We start from the raw sequence: 25,049 nt of genomic DNA on the forward strand, positions 1-25,049 counted from the left end.
ATAAATATGTATGTACATATATATGCAAATTTTGTTTGTCAAGGAAAAGCCAAAAAAAAAATACATAAAAATGATTGAGGGGAAGGTAGGTATCTATTGTTGCCTGTTAAATTGTTAAATTTGTAATCTGGCATTCTAAGCGCCTCAAATACAAAGGCACTTTTTTATAAAACTGGATTATAATATACTTTTTTATTATTTTTCTTTTTATTTATATAAATTTGTTTACATAATAATAAAAGTTTCTAAATATTTTTCTAAATGCTCTTTTTTAAATTTCACTATGGCCCCATCTAACGGTTTTTTGTTTAATTTAAAATATTAAACATGTTTTTAGAGTTGCCACTTGTCGTTGATGAAAGCTTTCGCGTGTGTTGCCCAACCGCTTAAAAACTAGCACAAATCACTTTTAGAGATGCCACCTAGCACTATCGCATTCCATCGATGTGGCACCCGTTTCGGTCACGACGATCTGGTACTTTTCGTCACTCGGACCAAACAGTCTGGCAACGCTGTCGCTCGGACCGAAAACGGCTGGCAACGCTGTCGCTCGTACCGAAAAGTCTGGCAACTCTGTACCTAAAAAATTTTTGCAATACAGTGTTGCACAGCGAATTTAGTAGTATTATAAAGTCTGGCAACTCTGGTAGCTGGGTAACTGACGATCTGGTACTTTTGGTAGCTGGGACCGAAAAGTCTGGCAACACTGTTAGCTGGGACCGAAAAGTCTGGCAACGCTGCGGTGCGAGCTGTGCGAGCGACCAAAAGTACCAGACTGTGAAATTCAGAGGGACCAAGAAAAAATATCGAAAAATACCAAATAAAAATATCGCGATTTCGATATTTGGCAAAAAACAAAAAACAGCCCTAGAACAAATTCGCGTCAACCAACAAAAAGAAACAGCAATAAAAATTCGCTCAATGTGCGCGAAATAAACAGCAATCGAGTCGAACGCGATCTGAAGCACCTCTAGCACACCGCACGCACCATGGAGGCCCTAATCCCAGTTATAAACAAGTTGCAGGACGTCTTCAACACGGTGGGCTCCGACTCGATACAATTGCCACAAATTGTTGTTCTTGGCAGCCAGGTAAGCGAATTGCGAAAACCCCTCCGCCCCCTCAACGAAAGACTGCGATTTCCCCCAAAGGAGAGCTCCAAAACGGGCAAATTTGAGCCATTTGCTTTTTCGGTGTATTGGCATTTCGCTGGATTTTCAGGCGCCTGCAAAATTATATAATGGGATGCGCTTGCCGGCATTTTAGTTGTGTTTTTTCAATCAATCGATTCCTTGCAGCGACAGTCCTCGCAATGGCCTTTGCCCCGTGTTTATATAATTATATTCGGCACTGTTTGCCGCCCGCGACCGTGGAAAATCAATATTAGGAAGTATTATACAAAAAAAGTGACAAAGAAAACAGCTGCTGTGACACATTCCTGCACACACACACGCGGACACATGCGCGTGTTGTGTATGTGTGCCTTGATTGCGGCTTTAAGTGCACTTTGATTCATGATTGTTAATGGAATTCCAGATGACGACGTTCTGGAGATAGTCAATACGGGTTTACTCTCCACCTTATTCACCCTTTTCCCAACATTCCTCAGTTTTCTAAATGTTCCACTTATAAAGCTTTAACTGTACCAGATAACAATAGCTAATCTGTGGGATTCCAAGTGCTTCCTTTTTGCACAAGCTCTCCTTATCGGGTCATCGACGTTTATCAGTCTCAGTTCTAACTCCATTTAATGCTGGTTTCCAACATTTCTTCCAGAGCTCCGGCAAGAGTTCGGTAATCGAAAGCGTGGTTGGACGCTCCTTTCTGCCCCGTGGAACTGGCATTGTCACCCGTCGCCCATTGGTTCTCCAGCTGATTTACTGCCCGCTCGACGATCGCGAGCATCGTTCCTCGGAAAATGGTAAGCCATAATCAAAACAAGCCAAATTCAGTTACTACATCTTAGTCCCTTTTCAGGCACCTCCAATGCTGAGGAGTGGGGGCGCTTCCTACACTCCAAGAAGTGCTTCACCGACTTCGATGACATCCGTAACGAGATTGAGAACGAAACGGAGCGTGCCGCAGGCAACAACAAGGGCATCTGCCCGGAGCCCATTAACCTGAAGATATTCTCCACACACGTGGTCAACCTGACGCTGGTGGATTTGCCTGGCATCACCAAGGTGCCCGTGGGCGATCAGCCGGAGGATATCGAGGCCCAAATCAAAGACTTGGTACTCAAGTACATTGAGAACCCAAACTCGATCATTTTGGCTGTGACGGCCGCCAATACGGACATGGCCACCAGCGAGGCATTGAAGCTGGCCAAGGATGTGGATCCCGATGGCCGTCGCACACTGGCCGTGGTCACCAAGCTGGATCTCATGGACGCAGGCACGGATGCTATCGATATTCTGTGCGGTCGGGTCATTCCTGTGAAGCTGGGCATTATCGGTGTGATGAATCGCTCGCAAAAGGACATCATGGATCAGAAGCACATCGATGAGCAGATGAAGGACGAGGCGGCTTTCCTGCAGCGCAAGTACCCAACGCTGGCCACTCGCAACGGCACACCCTACTTGGCCAAGACACTTAACCGGCTGCTGATGCACCACATCCGCGACTGTCTGCCAGATTTAAAGGTGAGTTTAGGTGGAAAAAAACGGATTTGTTCAGAAATTTACGTCAAACGTTAAGCCTTTATATTTTTCCTGCGAAGAACGAGACCAATATTGTTTGCAATTATGTTTCTCTCCTGCTTACAGACTCGCGTTAATATCATGGCGACGCAATTCCAATCGCTGCTTAACTCCTACGGCGAGGACGTCTCCGACAAAAGCCAAACGTTGCTGCAGATCATCACGAAGTTCGCCAGCGCCTATTGCTCCACCATTGAGGGCACGGCCCGGAATATTGAGACCACCGAGCTATGCGGTGGCGCTCGCATCTGCTATATTTTCCACGAAACCTTCGGCCGCACTCTGGACTCCATACACCCGCTGGCGGGACTGAGCAAAATGGACATACTTACGGCCATCCGGAATGCAACGGGCCCTCGGCCAGCACTCTTCGTTCCGGAGGTATCGTTTGAGCTGCTGGTGAAGCGCCAGATTCGCCGACTTGAGGAACCCTCTCTGCGCTGCGTGGAGCTCATTCACGAGGAGATGCAGCGCATTGTTCAGCATTGCGGCAACGAGGTGCAGCAGGAGATGTTGCGGTGAGTGCATATACCTGAAAGGTAGAAGTGACTATTCTTATGAGGCCTATTTTCCTGCAGATTCCCAAAACTTCATGAGAAGATTGTAGATGTGGTCACGCAGCTGCTGCGCCGCCGTCTGCCGCATACCAATGTCATGGTGGAGAACATTGTGGCCATCGAGCTGGCCTACATCAACACCAAGCATCCCGATTTCCACAAGGATGCGGCTCTGGTGCCCAGTCTGCTAAAGACAGACAACGATCCCTACTCCCAGGTGAATTTGCAGAGGCGAGGCAACACCCCGCGGAATCATATGTCACCACAGGTTTCGGCGCAGCAAAGTGCAGCCTCCCAGCAGCAACAACAACAGCAGCAGCAGCAAAATGATGCCCATGAACAGGTGAAAGTGGCAGGCTATTTATATTGGTTCCGTCGTCTTATTTAACCCCTTTATGAAATAGAACCACGTTAGCGAGACGTCATCTATGGCCAGCACCTGGCTGTCTAACATCTTACCGCCGGCCCCAACGCGTCCGGACAGCATTGAGAACTCGGCCAGCAATACGCCGGTTCATAACAATCTTGTCAGTCCGGTGAAGCCAGTCAATCTGCTGCCCGATGTTCCAGCCAATCACAATCCACGTAGGCTGACTGACAAGGAGCAGAAGGATTGCGATGTGATCGGTGGGTATTATTCATAGGATCCTAGATATCAATCGACCTCAATCCTCTATTTTATTTATTTACTTTACAGAACGCCTGATCAAATCGTACTTCTACATTGTGCGCAAATCCATACAAGACTCGGTACCAAAGGCCATTATGCATTTCTTGGTTAACTACGTTAAGGACAACTTGCAAAGTGAGCTGGTTACCCATCTATATAAATCGGACAGGGCCGAAACGCTCCTCAACGAGTCCGATCACATTGCAGTGCGCCGGAAAGAGGCGGCCGATATGTTGAAGGTACATTTTCTATAATATACATTTTCCCATTTCGACTTGATCTAAATGTTGTTTTTTAAGGCACTGACGCGGGCGAATCACATCATCAGCGAGATCCGCGAGACTCACATGTGGTAGATCTGGCGATTTGGAGCAGCCTTCGACTTAATAATCCCCACATATAAGCAGCATGAAAACACAAAAACTATTTATTGAAGACGCGTTTGAAGACGAACTCAACTCCTTCTTTGTTAAATGTTCCCTCTCCTAAGCACTGAAATATCATCATCAAATTGCATGCGACCCTGTATTGTGGGGTCTATCATTTTAGCGTAATCCTACTGCAGCATTTCAATTCGCCCAGCATTTGTCATCCTCGCTTTATACAGTTTTAGGATGGTGTAATGAAAACCGTGACTGGTTTTTTAAGTTATTCAACGCACTTATTACACATTGAATAGTCAAATAAAAGCAGAAAAGGTTGATTCAAACATTGGCTACTTGTTTTTATGTGGTAAGATCGTAGTAAGTTGGTACTAGGGTGCTTGACTTTTGTGTTTACCATAACTTGGACAATGCAGTCAGTCTGACATAGCTAGATCGACTCGACTGTTGATGCTGATCAAGGGTCGAAAATATCTCTTATTAAGATTATAATACCCTGCAAGGGTATAATAATAACAAAAATACATCATATCATCTTTCTGCCCCATTCCGTCATAATTCTATAACTTTAATCCGATATAAAACCCATCAATTAAAGCCTCTCGTATTTCGTAATAAAAACTTTAATACTTGGATACCAGTTAAAATCTAATTTGGAAAACGTTGTCATTTGTATTGCGGCAAAAGAACAGAACAGGGGGGTTCAGCTTAGGTCGCATGTCACCTCCCGGGGGGAAGCTATGCGTCCTAGACCTGCGTTGATTAAATGCTCCGCGATGCGTGTAAATCAGTTGGAAGGGAGCAGGGATGGTGACGACGACTCAATGACAGCCTTTGGTAAATGGTAATCCCGTCTAGGCACGGTTCGTATCCGACAGGACTCGCACGATGCACCCCACTCCGCCCTTGGCAAAGGCCTTCTCGTGCCACTGCAGCAGGTGGCCGCTGGAGCCCTCCGACGGGATCTCGAATCCCCGGTATATGTACTTCATCAGCACGTCGATCAGGTCGTTCTGATCCACAGTATCAATGGCCTGGTCCATCTGCGTCGACTTAATGGACAGCAAGACCCGCAGGGTGATGTTCAGGGCGTGGTCCTGCAAGAGGCCGGGAGAGGTTACAATTACGCCACACCAGCCGGTTGGATGCGATGGCCTACCTTCACATTCTGGTTCTTGCAACGCAGAGGAGCATTCTGCAGGGCACTGAGCAACGCCTCCACGGATTTTCCCTGCGTCAGCAGCGTCGTAATCTCGCTCTCATCCGGTCCGGCGGCGGCGCTGTCTACGCCGTCATCCTCCCGGAAGTTGTCCTCGTTGTACTGGTCCACATCGATCTTGCGGAACGCGCTGCTGGACGTGTTTTTGGCCATGTTTTTAATCGCCTTTTAAGCTATTTTTGTTTCCAAAAAATATGAATCACGAAGAAGAATGAATCCGGCAAACAGATGTCCGACAGTGTGACCGGGCGACCAGAAATACCATCAATCGATTCGAGTTAGGTATTTATAGCCGTATGACACAGGCGCATTAATTAGAGACTTTATTAAAGATTTGACAGCGCTATAGCGCTTTACACAAGTGCGAGCAAGACGACTATATGGCGCTCTAATGCATTAGAATAATGCATGACAGTATGGTCTCACAATGGTAATTTTTATTTTTATAACACATTTCGCTGGTTTTTGAACTGAAAAAATATTAGAAAATTAGTAAAAATGATACATACATATGCTTTGCGGTGGCAACGTTCTTGCGCTGTAAAATAAATTAAACATTTTTTTTTGTAATAATTAAAAAACAGTTAAGCATTATAGGTTAAAAACATAAATTTAAGTCGTGTTACCAAAATAATCCAAGCAAAATTACACATATAGTGGTCTCTTTCAAGGTTCTAATGAAGTAGCTAATTAATGAAAACTGCATTAGAGTGTCATACGGCTATAATCGATTCCAATTGGGTATTTAATGTTTAATTCTTCAAATTAATGGTGGAATTGTTAAATCAATTTCTAACAATAGATGCGTCAAACGCTGAATTTTTTATTATATATACAAATTCATGATCCTTCCCTGAATTTTTGCAAGAGTCAAGTTTGGTATTTAAATACTTGAATATGTTGCGGTATTTTTCCCCATCCATGGTCACACTGCAGATTGACTTTGTTTTTGTTTCAGGTGAGTCCAGGAATATCGAAAAACACTTAAATTTCGTTAAACAATTCGATTCTTTTGGCAGCATGGCAAAGTTCCTGGGCCTCAACCGTGTGAGCAAGCTCTTCCAGATCATCCGCGAGTCCGGGGGCCTGAAGGCGGCGTACCTGAAGCTCTATAGGTAGGCCCCGGGATCTTATATAAGACTGCCTCAAACTGCAAAACCAACATTATTTCGCAGGAACGATGATCTGAAGATCGGAACCCTGGTGGGCATCGACAAGTATGGCAACAAATACTTTGAGAACCCGTACTACTTCTACGGCCGCAACCGCTGGATCGAGTTCGCCCCCCATGTCAACATGGACTACGACGGATCCCAGATCCCCGCCGATTGGTACGGCTGGATGCACTACAAGGTTCTGTTCCATATAAGCTAAGCCCTAGCCAGGTAAAACGATTAAATTGTTATTATTTTTGTACAGACCGATCTGCCTCCCATCCGCGATGGTAGCCGACCCAAACACAAGTGGCTGGCGGATCACAGCGAAAATCTATCCGGCACTAAGGGTAATCGTATCACAGTCCCACTCGAATCCTAAGAGTACGAATATTCTCTCTTACAGAGGCCTACTACCCCTACACAACCACACCCAACAAAGTGGAGGCCTGGGACCCCAAGGCGAAGAAACAGTAGAGTTCGGATAGCAAATAGTTATTTTTAAATTCAAAAGGCAAATGGTTGCGAAAAGGAGAGCTCTTTAATGTGCTAATAAACCAAATTTCGTTAATTTGATTTTGAAAGAAGAATAAGAGCGGAAATATCTTCTTTTATATTATATCATATCGGATTTCTCATATCGATATTCATCAATACCTTAGTAACTAATTATAAAAAAAACAAGAAAGAATTAGTTTTTTCAGTTATTTATTTAATCACAGCTATTTAATTACTAGCCCCCCATTACATACTATTTTCAGTCGCCTTAGCACCTTCTTGGCACGTCGTTAAGTTAAATTTCTTTCAAAGTTTTAAGCTGGATTTAATCTAGCCACTTAATTATTTAGAACTGAAATCGTGTCTTCTATCCGCTAACATTCATCTTTTATTGCCATTATCTGTGCCTTTTTGGCTCTGCGCTTGTACTTCTTGGCCGTATCCGCGCACTTTGTGGTGATGGTGGCTCTAATGACACGCTCCTTGCCTCCGGTTCGGTTCATAACACAAACCACAATATCGTCGACCTTGCGCTGGTCGAGTTGCAGCTTGGGAGGTCTTTCCCGGCCATAGAAGGCAGGGGAGGGTTTTCCTGTGAGAGTGTGCGTGGCCAACTCATCGCTGCTAAAGACTACGCACAGGAGACATCTGGTCGCCACTGGAGCATTTGTGAAGAACACCTCTCCGTACTGGTGGGCGGTGATTTCGGTGCCATTCGGACCTAGTACATACACAGTACTGCCATCCTCCTTTTTCACTCGCTGTGGATACTGAACCAGATTCTCCCGTTCGTTTTCGGAGGCGTTGTCGGGGAGATGCGACTCCGCGGAGCTGGTGGACATATGGCGGGGCCTCTTCGACGGCGGAGCAGGCACACTCTCGTAATCATTATCGTAGCGCTGGTTGAGGGTCTTCAACATCGAGGTGAGTCTCCCAAAGAGCTGTTCATAGTGGTGCTGGCTCTTCTGGATTTTAGCCACCTGCTGCTTGAAGGAATCCTCCACGGGCGGAAGAGGCTCAATTTGTGGTTCAATGTTCTTAATGCCTCCCGAAGGTGTGGCTATGGCCACCAATTGGGCGTTGATAATGCGACGCTTGGGAGGCGAACTGCGTCGAACTTCCTTTCGGGGAATTTTCATTGGGATTTGTTGCACTGGCGGAGGTTGCATCAGTGGCTGTAACTGTCCCAAAGGCTTCGAGCTCCTCTGGCGCATTATGGCCTGCTGGGCGGCCACCTCGTAATTGATGTAGTTTTCGATATCCATCTCCTCCTGCTTCATAATCGGACGCGAGAGCAGGCGGTAATAGTAGGGCACGAAGTTCGGCGCAAATTGGCTTAGATACTGGTGATACGGATGCGAGAACTGGACGGAGGGCAGAACGGCAGTTTGTGGATGAAAGTATAAGGCCGGCAGTGAGTGCGGCTGCGGCTCCGAGCTGTGGATGACTGACATGCTAATTCCCGGTGCCTCGCTATTTGTAAGGTTAGAGTCCCGAAGGTATGGACGGAATCCGGCGGCCATTGTCTTGGCGGAATTAGCAACAGGTAACGAAAAGGTTTGCGACTGGTCGAAAGTGCAGCTGCAGCGGGCTTCTATTGTAATCTTGCGAATAATGTTGGCTGAAATCGTTCCGGAATTATGTTTTTACGGCCTCGGATTAACGGTTATTCCCTGCACCAGATGGCAGTCCTACCTGAACTACTTTTAGGGCTGTCAAGGCCGCCAAAGCAAGACCTACATGCGGTACGTACTTCCAGGCTTAGTGGAAAATTATGGCGGTGGATTTAAAACAAGAACTAAAGTATTATATTATATTATTTTCTTTCTAATTTGTATACCCTTGCAGGGTATTATAATTTCAGTCAGAAGTTTGCAACGCAGTGAAGGAGACGTTTCCGACCCGATAAAGTATATATATTCTTGATCAGCATCAACAGGGGAATCTTTCTAGATATGGCAGGAAGAAATCGATTTTTTGGCCATTTTTGCGAAATTTGATAAGGGGCTACATCATTAAAATTTTGGATTTTGATAAAAAATTGAATTTTCAAAATTTTTAAATGAAGTATGCAGACTTATTAACTGTAGAAAATCTTGCACAGAACAGTTTTCCGATTTAAAATTAATGCTCTTTTGGCCGAGTTATGATATTTTTAATTTAAAAAAAAATCAAGAAGTTTTTTAATATAAAAAAATCAGATTTTATAATACAAAATAATATTTTTCTAAGTCAAGGAATCATTTCCGACCCCATAAACCATATATATTCTTGATCAGCATTAACATGCGAATCTTTCTAGACATGTCCGGAAGAAATCGATTTTTTGGCCATTTTTGCGAAATTTTATAAGGGGTTACATCATTAAAATTAGCAAAAATGGCCAAAAATGATGATTTCTTAAAATTTTAAATTTGGTATGCAGTTTTTTTAAATTAATAAAAACTAACACAAGATATATTTTAATTGTTACCTGCAAGGGCATACAAACTTTGGCTGGCCAAAGTTAGCTTTCTTTCTTGTTAAACTATACTTTAAAACAGTATTAAAATTAAAGACTTTATTTCTGGGACAATTTTGTACCTGATATGTTATATTAACTTCTTGTTTGGAATTTAGGGGTGAGTTTCCGATCAGAGAGCAACTGAGTTTGCCCAAGTGCACCTATATACACATGTATTCCAAAAGGATTTGAAGCTATCCCAATACACATAAATTCCAATGGAATACCTAGAGTCCTGAAAACCGGTTATTTATAAAACCCAACAATTGTCTATTTGGGTTCTCGGAATAAGGGAAGCAACTTAAACAATACATAAAGGATGCATTTTTCAATATCAATGAAATTGGATATAGTGCTGATTTCAAAAGAGATCACTCCAATCTCAGCAAAATTGCAGATGCACCGGTTTGGATACATATATATTTAAACCAATACTCAAGATTTAGAAAGATTTTGCCCTGTAAAATGTTATAATTTTTGAATATATGTATCAATTTTTAGACTTTGAGGCCATATTATGAAAAAAATAAATTTATAAATGATATTAATTTCATATAGTTATGAAGAATTTTTAAAAGTATCTTATGATGTTTGTAAATATTTTGCTCTATCACATATTTTACCGTTAAATACTTATGACATTATTCTGAGTATTCTTTTTATTGGAAAATATTTGAGGTATATATATTTACGGAATGCCCGAATTTATTTTACTGCACGCGAGAGTTTCGCATTACTTCTAATTATAAAAGAAACAGCATTAAAATATTACATTTATAAAGTTTAAATAAAAATAAAATAAGTAGCCGATAGTTCGTGCTTCGCCAGATCCGAGCGCTACTCGACAGCCCTGCCCGTAGCATCACAAACACACACAAACACAAGCGATTGTGGTTCCCGCGCGAAACCCGTGCGAAAAGTGGAAATAGAAATGGAATAAAGCGGAGGGTCGGACAGCTGGGCTAGTTGGGAAATTTACCTAGTTGCCTTCTTGCTCCGAAACAGGATTGCAGGATATCGCTTACCTGTGTAACAATAGAGAGAGCCGAGCAGAACCCAAACACACACGTCGTCCCTTGCACATGCAAGCGCTTTGGCCGTCAGCTTGTCCCTGCAGGGAGCGTCCGTGTGGCTGGAATCCGTTGTTGTTGTCTCCCTTTCACAAGGAATCGGATCGGATCGGAGGAAAACCACCCCTACTGCGATCGCAGTCGCCTTTCGCATTCTGCCGCCAATTTCCACCAGCCCTGCGCTCAGTCGACGCCGATCCAGCGCGCAATCAACATGGACAATGTGAGTTGCCGGAGCCGAGTTGCCTGCCAAAGCCAGGGCACCAATTTATTTTCTTGTCTCTACAGCAATATCGCATCCTGGAAGCGAATCCGATCGAGGAGTCCAAACGGCGCCCCAAGCTGTGCCTGAATGCCTGGTCGCAGACCTCCAGCGAGGACTTTGAGTTCGTGCGCTCTGTGGCCGCGGATCCATCTGTAGAGGCCGAGAACCGCGCGCTGCGCGATAAGGTGCGCTATTTGGAGTCTAAGCTGCAGGAACACACGGATCTCCTGTCACAGATACACGCCACGTCGGCCAGGATGCAGCAGGCCTCGTTCTTGAGGGCGGAATCGGCTCCACCGACACCACCCACAGTGCAAAGCCACCAGATCCTGACGCCGCCCAGCTCGGTTATATGTGCGCCCGCCCAGAATACGCAGCAGCCAAGGGCCGAGATCCTTGACTACAAAATCATATCGGCCTCCGACGACGCCGACGCCATTGAGATTCGCCTGGCGGCGGAGAGTTTGAACAGTCTGAGCACCTCCGCTGACTCCGATCGCCTGGAGATCTGTTTGGGTGAGGAGCAGCAGCAGAGTCATCATCAGAAACAGCAGTCAGTTTCCCACCAGTACATGATTGGCACGGGGGTCAAGAGGGAAGAGGCGGACTCCCCAAACCAGCCCTTGCAGTTCATCAAGCGACGCAAGCTGCAGGAGATTCAGGTATCCGAGCAGCACGACGAAAGCCTCCTGCGACAGAATTACGGCAACAAGATGCCATTAAAATCACCGGGTAATGTCAAAGTCCGAAACGGCAGCCTCACCGATCTCAGCAAAGGCGGCCAGTCCAAGGACAACGTGATGGTGTCCATTGGCCCAAACAATACCTGTGTCCCCGCCAGCGTCTTCGAGAACATCAACTGGGCGGTCTCATCGCTGGCCACCAGAAAGCTGCTCGTCTCGATCTTCGACCGGGAAACCCTGGGAACACACTCGATGACGGGCAAGCCGTCGCCCGCCTTCAAGGACCAGCAGAAGCCGCTCAAGCAAATGCTCGATCCCCTCAAGATCCAGGATATCATCTTTGCGGTGACGCACAAGTGCAATGCCACCGAAAAGGAGGTGCGCAACGCCATCACCACCAAGTGCGCCGACGAGAACAAAATGATGAAGATCCAGAACGGCAAGCGACGGAGTGCCGGCCTCAAACCCGAAAAGGAGAATATGTTTTAGCACTTAGCTCTTAGTACTTAGTTTTATGATTAAGATTAACCAAAAACAGCGTAGATCAACGACGCACTAACTCATCCAGATAATAGCCAATAGATATAGAACCTAATGCTACATCGAAACTGTATATGTATATAGAATACATATTTATGAAGATCTCGAAGATGTCTATACCAATTCGTTACCAAGTCGCACTTGTTTTGTGGTTTTATTCGCATCTGGGTTTGGGAATCCATTAGGATTTCTATATAATTTTAGTCAGAACGTAGGAATAGTCATTTCTGAGCATATAAAGTGTATATATTCTTAACAGGCATCAACAGCCAAGTTGATCTAGCTATGTCCGCCTGATCGTCTGTCCGTTATGATAAAAACTATGGATATATTATTATTTTTATATAATGTTTTAAATTTGATCTAAAATGCAATTGTTTATCATGTTAGCTTTGTTTTCATTGAAATTGATCGATTAAAAATCCATTTACAAATTGGGAGAGTATACAAAAAAGTTTCTCATTTCTTTTTTAATTATTTTAATAATAATTACAATAATATTATTAGAAATATTTTTAATATTATTGCTAAAAATATATAATTTTGTTAAAATTCCATTCATTCTTTCGTTATGACTTCAAGTTTGGTTTGTTGAAAATTTAGTAAAATATTAATTTTTTAAATTAAATAGTATCGATGCGATATATTTTAAAGTACCTGACAACCCTTTTTAAAGCACTTCTAACTCTGTATAACAGTTTTTTGGCAGTGTATTACAGTTGAACAGCTGTTTTTTGGCGGCACGAATTGTGGATTTTTGTTATTAAGTTCATTTTGAATAAACAATCGATTAAAGGACATGGTTTGAATGGCAGAAAGCTTGGAGAACCTCTCGCAGTGCTTCCTTCCACAACTGGTTGACCAAATCTTTGAAAATCATCAAAAACACGTCTCTGGAAGCCAAACAAAAGGTGAGTCCCTGTTCCTATACGCCAATTTTCCGGTTTAATTGTATTTATTACTGACAACGCAGAGGAAGAACGTGGACAACTGTTTTACGACCTCTCACGGCTGCTGGGCGAGGAGCTGGTGGAGCGTTCACTGCATCTCCTGGACAGCTATAGCTTCGTCTACTACCGTGCTGGAGGCCACCGCAACCTCTGCGTGGTGGAACTGTGCAAGGGAACGGAGGTTTTCCGGCTGCTGCCGCGAATCAACTACTGCAAGTGCGACTTCTTCCAGAGCCATGTGCTGCAGCTGCCCAGAGGCATCCTCTACCACGACATTCCCAGCTGTCAGCAGCGGTATTTAGAGGATTGGAGCGAGGAGAGCCGGGCAAGCTACACCTGCCCACACATACTGTCCCTGCGGTTCCACCAGTTGCTGAAGCCCAGCACCGAGCAGGTCATTAAGCCGGATCAGTTGAGGCAGCTGTACGACGAAATATTCCGCGACTGACATGGAGGAGGCATCGCCCTACGGCGACTACAAGTTCGTGGGCCGATTAGACCACGTCAAGACCTTCAACCAGGCCATCAAGTCCATATGCTTTAATGATGTAAGAGAGAGAAAAACTATCACTGAGGATGAGGGAAGTCTCATCACCATTTTGTGTGTATATTTTCCAGTATGGCATGCTCCAGGTATCGGATGACGGTCTGCGCATCACCGTGGAGCAGGGCAAGTCCATCCAGGCGACACTCTTCATGCCGCCGGGCGCGTTTAAGGAATTCTATGTGCAGGACTTCCAGAGCTTCGGCCTGAAGATGAATGTGCTCTCCGAGTGCCTGAATCTCTTTGGATCCGCCGACTGCAGCCTGAGGATGATGTACCGCGATCAGGGTGATCCTCTGAAGATCATTCTCTATCCATACGACGATGAGGATGTGAGCACAGAGTGCGCCATAAAAACGATGGACTGCGAGGAGCCCATTGACTACGACATGAACCTCAAGGGTTCAGATCTAAATGTAATTTTTGTGCGAGGTCCAAATCTCTCGAAGGTATTCCACGAACTGGAGAAGTCGGCGGAGGAATTTGAGTTTGTCACTTCCCCGGATAGGCCGCACTTTAAGATCACCACCGTTGGGATCATGCAGGCCGTGTTTAGCGTGGAGGTGGCCAAGACCAGTCCCATGATGATGATGTTCAACTGTAAACAGACGGTGGTCGCCCGCTATAAGAGTCAGCAGATACGCCTGACCAACAAGGCGATGCAGGTGGCCACTAAGGTGGCCATTAAAACGAACTCGATTGGCCTGCTAGAGCTGCACCTGGTGATGCAGGGCGAGGGCCAGGAGGAGATCTTTGTACAGTTTTACATAATTCCGTTGCTCAATGCCGACTAAATGTAATAGTAAGACCAAAATATAGCTTTAAGATGTGTTTTAATACACACAACGAGTTTTATTTTTTGGTTAGAAAAAGGTTTACTCACAAATACATATTTTTAAGTTCATATTTTAGATTTTATTCCAGAGATTGCAAGGTCACAAAGTCATCAATTGAACTTGAATGGCCAACAGATAACCTCAAGCATCAGCAAATCCAGAAATTACTGATTTATTTGTTCGCTCAGCTGTCTGTTGTATTTATACAATCAATTGACTTTGGTAAACAAAAATAGCAAATCGGCAGGGCGTTTATCTCTCCAACAAACTGTTATCAGTGGTGAAAGCGATGCTGCCGCAGCATCTTCCGTACTTTCGATTAGTATTGGCCCAGAGCCAGAGGAGCCTAGTCAGCGCACGGAGACCGACAAAATGTTAGTTCTGGTGTCACTGTTCCTGATTCCGCTAGGCACTTACCTGTACCTCACCTGGCACCACAACTACTGGCGCAAGCGCGGCCTAATCACAGCTCGTCCGCTTGGCGTACTGGGCACTTATCCGGGCCTCCTGACCCGGAAGAGCAACCTAGTCACCGACGTGCAAAAGATTTACGAGTGGGTTTGACTACGTTATCGAATGTATAGCAATAAAACAGAACTACCTCCACAGCCAATACAAGGATAAACACAGAGCCGTGGGTGTTTTCGTGACCCGCCAGCCGCAGATCCTGGTCCTTGATCCTGAACTGGCCCACGAGGTATTGGTTGGGAATTTTCGCAGCTTCAAGGACTCCTTGACTAGTTCTTACATCAAGCATGCCAAATGGGACAAGTATGCCCCTCTCAATCCTTTCTGGGCTGCTGGTGAATCCTGGCGGCGACTTCGCACGGACGCCCAGGCGGGCATATCCAGTCATCGGCTGAAGCAGGGCTATGCCATCTGGGAGCAGGGCGGAAAAATGTTAACGGACTACATGACCCGCCAGGTGACGGACCATAGCCAGATCCTGGAAACCAGAGATGTGAGTTGAGAATTTGGATTTCGAATTTTTTGAGTGCGAAAAAATGCCTTACTTTTGCAGCTCTGCTTTCGCTACACGGCCCATGTAATGGCGGACTTCATATGGGGCATTGATGCTGGAACCCTTACGCGACCCATGGAGAAACAAAATAAGATCCAGCAGATGGCCATCCGGTGGACCAGTTACGCCTTCTACATGATCTCTATTTTTATGGCCTCCATCGTGGCGCCCTGTGTCCGGCGCCTGCTGCGCTTTCGTTTCTATCCGAAGGAAACGGACGAGTTCTTCTCCAACCTGACCAGGGAGTCCATTGAGTTGCGTCTAAAGGACGGCAGGGATGCTGCTCGCAAGGATTACCTCTCCCATCTGCTGCAACTCCGTGATCAGAAGCAGGCCACCCATGACGAACTGGTGGGTCATGCCCTGACTGTACTACTGGATGGATACGACACCACTGGTGCGGCTCTCCTACACGCTCTCCATTATGTGGGTGATCCTGGGGATAACATTTGGATATATTGTAGCTTTCCTTTGTATTTCCAGTTGTCCGAACATCCAGGAGCTCAGAAAAAGTTGCGAACGGAAATCCTGGCTGGCTTGGGAACCGACAAGAGCCTGGACTTTGAGAAGTTGTGTTCGCTTCCATATCTGGAGCAAGTGGTTTACGGTTAGTAATTATTATTTATTTGTTGGGTGTTCAAGTTAGTGGGAAAGAATATAGCCTGTATATACACATATATATATATTCCAAAACTGAATTCAACCTTCAGCACTTGTCTTCATAAAAATACTGTTTCTGCAATATATATATTAATTTATACAAAAATGTAATCAGTATTAATAATAAGCACCTCATTTTCTTTGCAGAATCTTTACGACTTAGCAGTTTGATACCTCAATACACAAAAGTCTGTACACATCCCACAATAATTCAGTTGAATGAAGTCAAAAGGCTTGAAGTTGAGGAGGGCGTGACGATCATGATACCCAACTATCAGTTTCATCATGACAAACAATACTTTCCCGAACCCGAAGTGTTCAGGCCCGAACGCTTCGACAACGGGGCCTATCAAGAGTTAATGAGGAAGGGTATCTTTCTCCCATTTAGCGATGGTCCTCGCGTTTGTATGGGTGAGTTTTCTATATAAATAAAATTTTGATTAGTTATTCATTATAATATGTTATTTTTATTATATTTCTAGGTATGCGCTTGGCTTTACTGACTTTGAAATCAGCCTTGGCTCACATTGTCAGTGAGTTTGAAGTGTTAAGAGGCAGAGAACGGTTGGTACCCAACGAAGACGCTGGCTTCGGGATCGTGCTGCAGGGAAATGTTAATCTCGAATATCGCCGACTTCAGAGATAGATCTTAGCAATCAAGCTTTTGTTTATATATTAAATGCGAAAAATATAATATACGATTTGTGGCTGCCTCTAATAAATACACTTAATAAATTAAAAGTCATGCCTATATTGATAGTCTAATGCACACTTTGTTTGTTATTCGAAAAGTTTCATTAACTTGTGAAATAATATTTAAAGTCTAATTACCTTTTTAAATAGTACATATTTTTGGTTTCACTGTATTTCATGATAAGCTAGCTGGGGCAGAGAAGAGCTCGTGTTTCTCGGAGAACCTAACTTACCTCTCCAACAAATAGTTATCAGCGGAGTGCTGGGGGTGATAGTGTTATCAATATCGTGTGCCGAATACAAATTAAAAGCTTATAAAAAACCGGTTCTGGCTGTAAAAAATAAAGATTAAAATATATCAGTGAAGTGCCCCTTGTCGTACCTATGTACTTATATAGCATTTTGATTCCAATGCTTCACTGCGAATTATCAGTTGAAATGGCCGGCAGTTTCCATTCGGACACCGTGAAGATCTGATCGATTTTAAGTGTAGCCGCCATGCTTACTGCAATTGCTTTGGTCTTGTGTTTCGTTCACGTCACCTTTGCCGGGGTTTATTTCTATTTGACGTGGTACCACAGGTACTGGGACAAGCGGGGTGTGGTCACCGCCAAGCCGCTGACCCTGCTGGGCACCTATCCGGGCATTCTGGTGAACAAGAGTCGCAGTCTTATACTTGACGTCCAGGAGATCTACAAGTGAGTATCAGACGGACAGTTAATATTAAACTTAATTTTAATTAATATGATTCTTAGTAAGTACAAGGATAAACATAGAGCAGTGGGCACATTCATCACTCGACAGCCCCAGCTTCTCATTCTTGATCCAGCTCTGGCCCATGAGATTTTGGTGGACAAGTTCAGTCACTTCAGGGACACTATAACCAGCAGCTTCACCGGCCACAATGCGGATGATAAATTTGTGGCAAGGTCGCCGTTTTTCAGCGCTGGCGAGGATTGGAAACGAAGGCGTACTGAGAATGTGGGCGGTCTGACGCCCAACCGGCTAAAACTGGCCTTTACTATCTGGGAGCAGAGCGGTCGTAAGCTAGTAGAGTATATTGAGCGGGCGAGGCGGCAGAAGGGCGATGTCATCGAGACCAGGGATGTGAGTATCACTAGATTAAAATAAATACTTTTTAGGTAATACTAATTGATTCCGGTTCCAGCTTTCTTATCGCTTCACGGCCGACGTAATGGCTGACTTTATATGGGGCATCGATGCGGGCTCGCTAAGCGGTGATGTCGGAGAGCTCGGGGCCTTCCAGAAAACCTCCACGGACTGGACCGTCTTTGCCTTCAGCTCAATGATCCGTTTCAACAAGACCCTGGTGGCTCCAATTATGCGAAAACTGTTTAAGATGCGCTTCTTCACCAAGGCATCAGATGAGTTCTTTCTGCGATTGACCAAGGATGCGATTAAACTCCGGCAGGGCGGCAGTGGAGAGGGTCGCACGGACTACCTCTCCCACCTTCTCCAGCTGCAAGAGCGTGGGAATACCATCCATGACTCCGTGGGTCATGCCCTTACCGTCCATTTGGACGGATACGAGACCTCCGGGGCTGTGCTTTACCACATGCTCTATTCGGTGAGTTAATTTCACAATTGATCAGCGTAAAAAATAATAAAAATTACTTTCCTTATCAGCTGAGCGAGCACCGCGAAGAGCAGGAAAAGTTGCGATCGGAAATTTTAGACGCTTTGGATGCCAATGCGAATATCAGCTATGAGCAGCTCAACGCCCTGCCCTATCTGGATCAGTGCGTAAATGGTAGGTGTTTATGGGTTAAGGAAAATATTTTATAACAAAAGTATACGTAGAGACCTCTGGTTTTTAACAAAATTAGAGAGGCAGAAGTCAACTCTTGAGCCCTGTAATTGGCATTTAATTATTTATTTATAGTATAAATAATAATGTATAATATTTATTTTATTAATATTTTATTTGAAATATACCTGAACTCTTCCAGAATCACTGCGTTTAACAACACCCATCGGTTTCTTTATGCGTATCTGCACTAAGCCCATTCAGCTTGATTTGGGCAAGGACAAAACTGTGGACTTGGAGCCAGGAACTACGGTGATGGTGCCCGCTTTTCAGTACCACCATGATGACGGTATCTACCCAGAGGCTAGTGAATTTAAGCCGGATCGGTTTGAGAACGGAGCAGCAAGTGCCTTCAACAAGCGCGGATGCTTCCTGCCTTTCGGCGATGGTCCCCGTATTTGTTTAGGTAAGTATTATGCATTTTCTAAATATAAGTTGCCTTTTTTATAAATATTTATGACATTCATAATTTATTTATTTAATTTTCTTTTACTAGAACATAATTTATATTGACTGTAATATCCATTTATCTCAGGTATGCGGGTTGGACAGCTGAGTGTTAAGACCGCCATCCTCCACATCCTTTCGAATTACCTGGTGGAGCAGACGAAAAAAGTGCCCATGGGCGCCGACACGGGCCTGGGAATATTCCTCAATGGAGATGTCGAACTGAAATATACAAAATTGCGAAAATAAAACGCAGAGGTTTTTTTCTTTAATTTTTTCCCTTATTCTTTTTGGTTGTGTTGCCTAAGTGCAGAGTGCAGATGTTGCTTTTGTATAAGGATTGCTGTTGGGTTTTCGCTTTTTATATTTTGGCGCAATAGTAATTTGTATATGTGTGCGTTAGTGTGGAGCTTCATAGTGGAAGTGTGTTGGACTTTTGGGGGCAACCGCGGCAAAATTTAATTTTGCGCAAACCGACCGCAGACCAACTGACACTCCCCCTTCAGCTCAAGCTTCAATATGCTGAAAAAAATATCTTAAAAATTTGAATTTATTAAATAAATTAAGGAATATTATTCTGAGAAAGAAAAGTTCTTATTTGTATTGTTATAATTTGTAATATGTTTAAAAAAAAAACTAATAGTATAAATTTAAAAAATAATATTTAAATGAGTTTTCATGATTATCGAAACATCTGGCTATTAGACCTCCACTTAAGTAGTTTCCAGTTAACTGATAGTTTTTTTTAAGTGCAAAACTGAGCCTTTACTCTATGCACTTTCATATTGAGCGACCGCGTAAACAGTGGCTGGCGACGAGGACGAAGGACAAAAGGACGACACCGATCCCCAGCCACAATGCCACCGCGTGTGCATGAGTATTGTGTTGCAGGCGCTGGTCATAGCTTTCAATTTTGTATTTTTTATTTTTCTGCCGTTATTTACATCTTTTTTTGCCGCTTTTTGTTTTACCAACAAGCCACAAAATTTCATTTCAGCTTGCAATATGGTGCATTTAAATTTTGCGCGCTCTTTTCCCGCCTCGCAGCGAATGCATAAAGTTTTTTGGCTGTCGAAGGGGAAATTATGAGGTATTCCCTTTGTGGATATGAAATTTGATGCTGGCCGCATAAGCTGCCAGTCAACGTTTTATGTAAAAGTCAAAACAAATTGCGGATTGCATGCGAAAATTTCGGTTGCTTCCTGCCACCGCAAATATTTGGATTCAATTTGAATTTTGATATATTTGCGTGTGGATTTGGTAAGCCAGGATCAAACAGTCGTAAAATGTTAATGACTGCGGCAGTTAACGCGAAAGCGAAGTAAACGGAAAGGTAAGGTGGAGGACACTTAAAAGATTTTCATTTCCTTTTGGCACTGAGAGAAATCCTTTTATCTGGTCAGGTTAGATTTATTCTCTATACAACTTCTAATAAATCTAAAATAATTAAGGGTTTTTGTTGAGTAATGCCTCAAATGTAATATCAAGATATCTACAGTAATGTAAAAATATTAATGTTAAAATTCATATTGGTGTAACCTGAGTACAAAATAAAAGCAATTCTTTATCTGTACATTTCACAAACTACAATTTGTTCAATATTTTCCATTTCCCTTTTTTAAGGTTGCCTCCCTTCGTATTTTTCCAGTGCAGCCAGAGGCAAAGTCAAAGCCAAAGGCAAAGCTTTCATTTCATGTTGCAACAACGCTCGAAGATAAGCAAGCGGAATGGTAAAAATGGGAGTGAGCCGGGGGCAGGCTGGCTGGGGAAAATAGGACTTTCCACAGGATTTCCACAGGAGCAGGCACAGGCAGAGGCACAGGCACTGGCACAGACGGAGCTGGCTTGCCCGGCTTCATGCTACGTTGGCTTTTATCCAATTTACCTGATAACCGCAAATGAGCGTTAATGGGCAAATAAATAGAAAAGTGCCAACTACGCCACTGCGACGCGTTAACTGAATGAAGCGGAGGGCTTGGAGCCACAGCCATGGACTGGTTCTGGGTGCGGGGGACAGGTGAAATACCCAACTTGGGATACCATAACCATTTGTGCGGCTTGATGCCCTGTCGCGTTTACTTTAGTGCACATACTAAACAAATTTAATGTGCCCACCGTTTTAGGGGTTTTCGGGGTTAAATCATTTGGCAGGCAAGCTTTTAATTTCGCTGGAACGAGGCCAACGCGTTGCGGGGTAAGTGCGAAAAATCTTTGATGCAGAAATTTTAAATCCATCAAACGGATTTTATAGGTTGCCCCACCACTACTGTCGAGGGTTAGTGTGAATAATCAACACTTTTAAGTGGGTATTATAGGCAAGGGGAATAGAGTTTTTCTCTTTGAGGGGTTAAAAAACCCTAATTAAGGGTATTAATATAAATATGTTTGGTATTAGGTTGTTTTTAATTTTGTTAGGCTTAATTTTAGTATTTCTATGCAGCTTTAAGAGTGGTATTAATGTTTTCAAGGTAATTATTATTACTTTTTAAAATTCTAAAATATTTTTAGTTTAATGTTTAATTTCGCTTGGGAAATAGAAAGACGTTAAGATGAATTCTTACAATTACTAATTGTTTTATGCCTTAAAATGTTTTAATATCCTTTAACCCTTTGCTTAACCCATTGAACTGTTACATCACCAAGTTTAATGGAAACTTTAGCAGGCTAATTTCTTCCGGCCGTAAATGGTGTGTCCGTGGTAAAGGCTTGCCTCTGGTCGTTTTGTGAGTGGCTCGAAATCTATGGCATTTCCAATCAGCTCTGGTGCCTGCACCCAACATCCCGAAACACGTTTGACAAATCTGCACACCCTGGCGGCAAACAATGTGCCAAATTTGAAGCGGGCGGGAGGCTGGATAAATCATGATGGCGAGGATAAGCAGGGGAAGGGGCTCCCAGGGGGGAGGGTCACGGTACTCGAGCCTTGCCAACATTGCGTCAACCTAACATTAATTTGTGCACGTTCCATTTGCCAGCGGGTCGTCTTTCGGATCTGGCCTGGTCTTCTATTTGGTTCGTTGGAGCTGCTGGCATTGCAACACTTTGGCCACAAATACAACAACAAACACACCGACTCGGACACCCACACAAAGGTGCACACCATCCATAATACACTGAACCAAAAAAGGGGATCGAAAGTGAAGAAATAAAGTATGGGTTTAATATAAGGCAATTTTCTTTCATATTTTTTCCGAATTTGTTTTAGTTGTATTTAAGTTAAATTTCAATTTATTTATTTTTACGCAAAGTTCAAATGCTTTTCTCTCTCTGCATTCCCACAGAGGGGTACACTGAATGCAGGCCAGCATACGGCTAATGGAATTAGCAACAATTTAACCATTAAACACATCATGTGCATTGGCATGTTGCACATTCAGTTGGTAGATTACTCGTTTCTTCCCCTCACCCCTTGGGTCATTGTTGGAAGTCCTGGGGTTTTCGGATTCGGACTGGGAGAATGGGGTCCGGTTCCGGTCTCGGGTTCTGGCTGGTTAGCTCTGTTACAGAAGGACTGGATGTGCCTTACGCGGTTTATTGGCATTAAATCGCAGCGCTCCGTTTGCCATTTTGGCTTTGCTCTGCTTAATAGACTTCGGTTTGCTTTCATTGCACTTCCACCGGGTTCCTTTCCCTGATTTACCCTGACAAACGTGGCCGCTAATTAAATGGAAATTCAGGCTAGTTCTCGGCCATCAAGGAGTAGCTTTACTAGCCAGCTCAGCCACTGCCTGTTTGCTGCGAAATTGTGGATAAAGAACAGCTCAGGTTAAGTATCTTCTGGCTTTATGGCAGGTACTTATTCTTCGGTAAGCCACAGCAAATATTTCTGCTGAGTTGGCACAACTTGCTGGACAAGCGGTGGACCATAATGTCAATAGATGATGCTAGAGGTGGTATTCACAAGGAACATATAAAAAATACGTATTTGAGAAAAATATTTGTTTAATGATGGATAGGATAGGTTTGAATGCGAATAATACCCATAACAAAATCTATTTAATTTTGCATAATTTAATTATAGTTATTTATCTTAGGTTGTTTGTATCTGTTGTTCATGTTATTTTAATTGTAAAAGGATTTATTTAAGAATTATATATATTTATATGATAGAAAAGAATCAATTTATACGTATCATTTTTTTATTTTTAACGTAACTCCTATTTTGTTTAGCCACGAACTAGTTCTATCAACAGTTCCCAGCATCTCTGGTCAATTTGTCCTTATAAAACACACACATGACTTTAGGCATCGAAGGCGAATTTTACCTTCTCCTTGTTTGTGCTGATTTTATTTGTGTATTTCTGGGGAAGAGAACGGAGGGCGGATCATCCGGCGCCGCCCGTGGGCCTGGTCAGGTAATTTGGACAGGAAAAATGGCATCATTAGCCTAACAAATTTGCTGTTTTCCCATAAATCGCCTAAAAGTAAGCAACCAGCCAGCCAGAACAAAACCGAAACGAATGGCCAAGAAGTTAAAGGCATGCCGGGCGGGGCTCGACTCGGCTCTTAATTAAAATTGAAAGTGGCCCAAAGAGTCAAGCGGCTTTGGTTCAGCTGAATTTTCACTTTTCCCGTGGCGGCTGTGCTGTGCTGTCCAACATTTTCATTAGGAAGGCAAATGAAAATTAAGCGAATTCTAAATGAAAATAGACAGCGACTTTCGGGTCGTTGGTGCTGCCGACGTCCCTCCCTCCTGCTGTTGTTAATTCGTTAGCTTTCTCCCCTCGACATCATAAATCATTAATATGCAAAAATTACGGGTGAAGTGGCGGCACCCCCATTAAGTTCGTATAGCCAGAATATTACGTATACGCCCAGTTGAGCAGTCAGCCAGCCAGACAGGCAGACGACCCTCTGTTCCGCTTCCCCATCTGTGTTTGGTAAGTGTGTGTGTGTGTGTGTATGTGGCAGATAAAAACTTAAAGAATTATAACTTTGGGGCTTTTGGGGGCTCCTCGGAGGCCGGCGCACAATGACCACAAAAGTAAATAACATGCTATCCGCAAGCCAAGAAAGTCCGAAAAAATAGCCACAGAGAGACAGGCGGCAGAGAAGAGGAAAGGAGAACTTTTAAATATAATTTCAGCTTTTGTGCTAGTGCGTCAACATGGAACATGATATGGCAGACCAAAAAGAAAAAAAAAATAAAAGAAAGGAAGTCCCTCTGGACAGTCAGCAGTGCTGTCGAGTTACTATGGAAAATTCTTTAAAATTGCAAATTTGGCATATGAATTTTGGACGATAATTTAGTTACATAATGCAGGGATTTTGTAAATTGATTGGCTATCATATAATACAAATTGTAGGATTTCCGAATTTTTACTATTAAAAATATTGAATACTAAGACAAGTTTTAAATTCTATTCTTGAAGGTTTCTTCTTTTTAATAAAAACAATTAAATATTATTAAATATGATTTTAATTTGTATAGCCAATCCTACATCTACTATAGCCAAATGACCATCAATGACAGTGAGGGAAACTGAGAAAAAGGCTGGGAATGTCCCTTGCCCTCTATGGCCTTGTCAATATTTGTTTCGCAATCAGCAAATACGTGTGCAGTCAATGGCGTGGGATATATCCTGCTTAGGGAGCATAGATTTTGTGGTCCTCGGGAAGTCGTAGATAACGGAAATGCTGTTTGACTTTTAGAAAAACGGGCACAAGATATAGCAGATAAACACAAGGCTATAATAAGAAAAACTTGCCAATGGTCAACCTAAGGAACTCAATTAGAGTGGAATAGAAAACTCCAAAGTCTTGATTAACCGTTGGCTGTTATTAAAAGCAGGGATGTGAGCGTGATTGGCATAGGAAAATTAAAAATAT

At 43.5% G+C, this 25,049-nt stretch overlaps 9 protein-coding genes across 9 annotated transcripts; 7 read left to right on the forward strand and 2 right to left on the reverse strand.

The window, feature by feature from the left end:
- Positions 1–848: 848 nt before the first annotated feature.
- On the forward strand, positions 849–4,635 carry Drp1 (dynamin related protein 1). Its single transcript, XM_017170765.3, has 8 exons — positions 849–1,091; positions 1,777–1,921; positions 1,978–2,642; positions 2,766–3,217; positions 3,278–3,599; positions 3,661–3,883; positions 3,954–4,165; positions 4,226–4,635. The coding sequence occupies exons 1-8, from the start codon at positions 990–992 to the stop codon at positions 4,280–4,282; spliced, it is 2,178 nt and encodes a 725-aa protein (XP_017026254.1). The 5' UTR covers positions 849–989; the 3' UTR covers positions 4,283–4,635.
- A 281-nt stretch (positions 4,636–4,916) lies between these two features.
- On the reverse strand, positions 4,917–5,768 carry Arpc5 (Actin-related protein 2/3 complex, subunit 5). The gene is made up of 2 exons (XM_017170630.3): positions 5,469–5,768; positions 4,917–5,406 (listed from the first exon to the last, which is right to left on the reverse strand). The coding sequence occupies exons 1-2, from the start codon at positions 5,679–5,681 to the stop codon at positions 5,164–5,166; spliced, it is 456 nt and encodes a 151-aa protein (XP_017026119.1). The 5' UTR covers positions 5,682–5,768; the 3' UTR covers positions 4,917–5,163.
- Positions 5,769–6,465: 697 nt separating this feature from the next.
- ND-B17.2 (NADH dehydrogenase (ubiquinone) B17.2 subunit) lies at positions 6,466–7,284 on the forward strand. The gene is made up of 5 exons (XM_017170781.3): positions 6,466–6,486; positions 6,548–6,643; positions 6,704–6,881; positions 6,948–7,032; positions 7,089–7,284. The coding sequence occupies exons 2-5, from the start codon at positions 6,549–6,551 to the stop codon at positions 7,157–7,159; spliced, it is 429 nt and encodes a 142-aa protein (XP_017026270.1). The 5' UTR covers positions 6,466–6,486; position 6,548; the 3' UTR covers positions 7,160–7,284.
- An 89-nt stretch (positions 7,285–7,373) lies between these two features.
- On the reverse strand, positions 7,374–8,885 carry Elba2 (Early boundary activity 2). Its single transcript, XM_017170778.3, has one exon. It carries the CDS (start codon positions 8,701–8,703, stop codon positions 7,555–7,557), a length of 1,149 nt encoding a protein of 382 aa, XP_017026267.1. The 5' UTR covers positions 8,704–8,885; the 3' UTR covers positions 7,374–7,554.
- A 1,660-nt stretch (positions 8,886–10,545) lies between these two features.
- On the forward strand, positions 10,546–12,379 carry insv (insensitive). The gene is made up of 2 exons (XM_017170762.3): positions 10,546–10,976; positions 11,042–12,379. The coding sequence occupies exons 1-2, from the start codon at positions 10,968–10,970 to the stop codon at positions 12,188–12,190; spliced, it is 1,158 nt and encodes a 385-aa protein (XP_017026251.1). The 5' UTR covers positions 10,546–10,967; the 3' UTR covers positions 12,191–12,379.
- A 585-nt stretch (positions 12,380–12,964) lies between these two features.
- On the forward strand, positions 12,965–13,639 carry Sws1 (SWIM domain containing Srs2 interacting protein 1). Its single transcript, XM_041775958.2, has 2 exons — positions 12,965–13,152; positions 13,215–13,639. The coding sequence occupies exons 1-2, from the start codon at positions 13,050–13,052 to the stop codon at positions 13,637–13,639; spliced, it is 528 nt and encodes a 175-aa protein (XP_041631892.1). The 5' UTR covers positions 12,965–13,049.
- Rad1 (Radiation insensitive 1) lies at positions 13,598–14,581 on the forward strand. Its single transcript, XM_017170763.3, has 2 exons — positions 13,598–13,739; positions 13,810–14,581. Exons 1-2 carry the CDS (start codon positions 13,641–13,643, stop codon positions 14,527–14,529), a joined length of 819 nt encoding a protein of 272 aa, XP_017026252.1. The 5' UTR covers positions 13,598–13,640; the 3' UTR covers positions 14,530–14,581.
- A 331-nt stretch (positions 14,582–14,912) lies between these two features.
- On the forward strand, positions 14,913–16,957 carry Cyp309a2 (Cytochrome P450 309a2). Its single transcript, XM_017170627.3, has 6 exons — positions 14,913–15,125; positions 15,181–15,532; positions 15,593–16,018; positions 16,076–16,199; positions 16,400–16,663; positions 16,735–16,957. Exons 1-6 carry the CDS (start codon positions 14,944–14,946, stop codon positions 16,896–16,898), a joined length of 1,512 nt encoding a protein of 503 aa, XP_017026116.1. The 5' UTR covers positions 14,913–14,943; the 3' UTR covers positions 16,899–16,957.
- A 441-nt stretch (positions 16,958–17,398) lies between these two features.
- Cyp309a1 (Cytochrome P450 309a1) lies at positions 17,399–19,501 on the forward strand. Its single transcript, XM_017170625.3, has 6 exons — positions 17,399–17,643; positions 17,701–18,052; positions 18,114–18,533; positions 18,593–18,716; positions 18,916–19,179; positions 19,309–19,501. The coding sequence occupies exons 1-6, from the start codon at positions 17,444–17,446 to the stop codon at positions 19,467–19,469; spliced, it is 1,521 nt and encodes a 506-aa protein (XP_017026114.1). The 5' UTR covers positions 17,399–17,443; the 3' UTR covers positions 19,470–19,501.
- The last annotated feature ends 5,548 nt before the right edge of the window (positions 19,502–25,049 follow it).

This window comes from Drosophila kikkawai, chromosome 2L (genome assembly GCF_030179895.1).
Source record: "Drosophila kikkawai strain 14028-0561.14 chromosome 2L, DkikHiC1v2, whole genome shotgun sequence".
Classification (NCBI taxonomy): Eukaryota; Metazoa; Arthropoda; class Insecta; order Diptera; family Drosophilidae; genus Drosophila; species Drosophila kikkawai.

What these genes read in the sequence shown, in the direction of transcription:
- Drp1 (XM_017170765.3), top strand. Translation starts at nt 990, where the DNA reads ATGGAGGCCCTAATCCCAGTTATAAACAAGTTGCAGGACGTCTTCAAC. An exon ending in GTGCAGCAGGAGATGTTGCG is followed by an intron (nt 3,218 to 3,277) that starts GTGAGTGCATAT and finishes ATTTTCCTGCAG; the next exon opens with ATTCCCAAAACTTCATGAGA. An exon ending in AGGCGGCCGATATGTTGAAG is followed by an intron (nt 4,166 to 4,225) that starts GTACATTTTCTA and finishes TTGTTTTTTAAG; the next exon opens with GCACTGACGCGGGCGAATCA.
- Arpc5 (XM_017170630.3), bottom strand. Translation starts at nt 5,681, where the DNA reads ATGGCCAAAAACACGTCCAGCAGCGCGTTCCGCAAGATCGATGTGGAC. An exon ending in GCAAGAACCAGAATGTGAAG is followed by an intron (nt 5,407 to 5,468) that starts GTAGGCCATCGC and finishes GGCCTCTTGCAG; the next exon opens with GACCACGCCCTGAACATCAC.
- ND-B17.2 (XM_017170781.3), top strand. Translation starts at nt 6,549, where the DNA reads ATGGCAAAGTTCCTGGGCCTCAACCGTGTGAGCAAGCTCTTCCAGATC. An exon ending in GCGTACCTGAAGCTCTATAG is followed by an intron (nt 6,644 to 6,703) that starts GTAGGCCCCGGG and finishes ATTATTTCGCAG; the next exon opens with GAACGATGATCTGAAGATCG. An exon ending in AAATCTATCCGGCACTAAGG is followed by an intron (nt 7,033 to 7,088) that starts GTAATCGTATCA and finishes TCTCTCTTACAG; the next exon opens with AGGCCTACTACCCCTACACA.
- Elba2 (XM_017170778.3), bottom strand. Translation starts at nt 8,703, where the DNA reads ATGGCCGCCGGATTCCGTCCATACCTTCGGGACTCTAACCTTACAAAT.
- Sws1 (XM_041775958.2), top strand. Translation starts at nt 13,050, where the DNA reads ATGGCAGAAAGCTTGGAGAACCTCTCGCAGTGCTTCCTTCCACAACTG. An exon ending in CTCTGGAAGCCAAACAAAAG is followed by an intron (nt 13,153 to 13,214) that starts GTGAGTCCCTGT and finishes CTGACAACGCAG; the next exon opens with AGGAAGAACGTGGACAACTG.
- Rad1 (XM_017170763.3), top strand. Translation starts at nt 13,641, where the DNA reads ATGGAGGAGGCATCGCCCTACGGCGACTACAAGTTCGTGGGCCGATTA. An exon ending in AGTCCATATGCTTTAATGAT is followed by an intron (nt 13,740 to 13,809) that starts GTAAGAGAGAGA and finishes TATATTTTCCAG; the next exon opens with TATGGCATGCTCCAGGTATC.
- Cyp309a2 (XM_017170627.3), top strand. Translation starts at nt 14,944, where the DNA reads ATGTTAGTTCTGGTGTCACTGTTCCTGATTCCGCTAGGCACTTACCTG. An exon ending in TCCTACACGCTCTCCATTAT is followed by an intron (nt 16,019 to 16,075) that starts GTGGGTGATCCT and finishes TTGTATTTCCAG; the next exon opens with TTGTCCGAACATCCAGGAGC. An exon ending in TGGTCCTCGCGTTTGTATGG is followed by an intron (nt 16,664 to 16,734) that starts GTGAGTTTTCTA and finishes TTATATTTCTAG; the next exon opens with GTATGCGCTTGGCTTTACTG.
- Cyp309a1 (XM_017170625.3), top strand. Translation starts at nt 17,444, where the DNA reads ATGCTTACTGCAATTGCTTTGGTCTTGTGTTTCGTTCACGTCACCTTT. An exon ending in GACGTCCAGGAGATCTACAA is followed by an intron (nt 17,644 to 17,700) that starts GTGAGTATCAGA and finishes TATGATTCTTAG; the next exon opens with TAAGTACAAGGATAAACATA. An exon ending in TGGTCCCCGTATTTGTTTAG is followed by an intron (nt 19,180 to 19,308) that starts GTAAGTATTATG and finishes CATTTATCTCAG; the next exon opens with GTATGCGGGTTGGACAGCTG.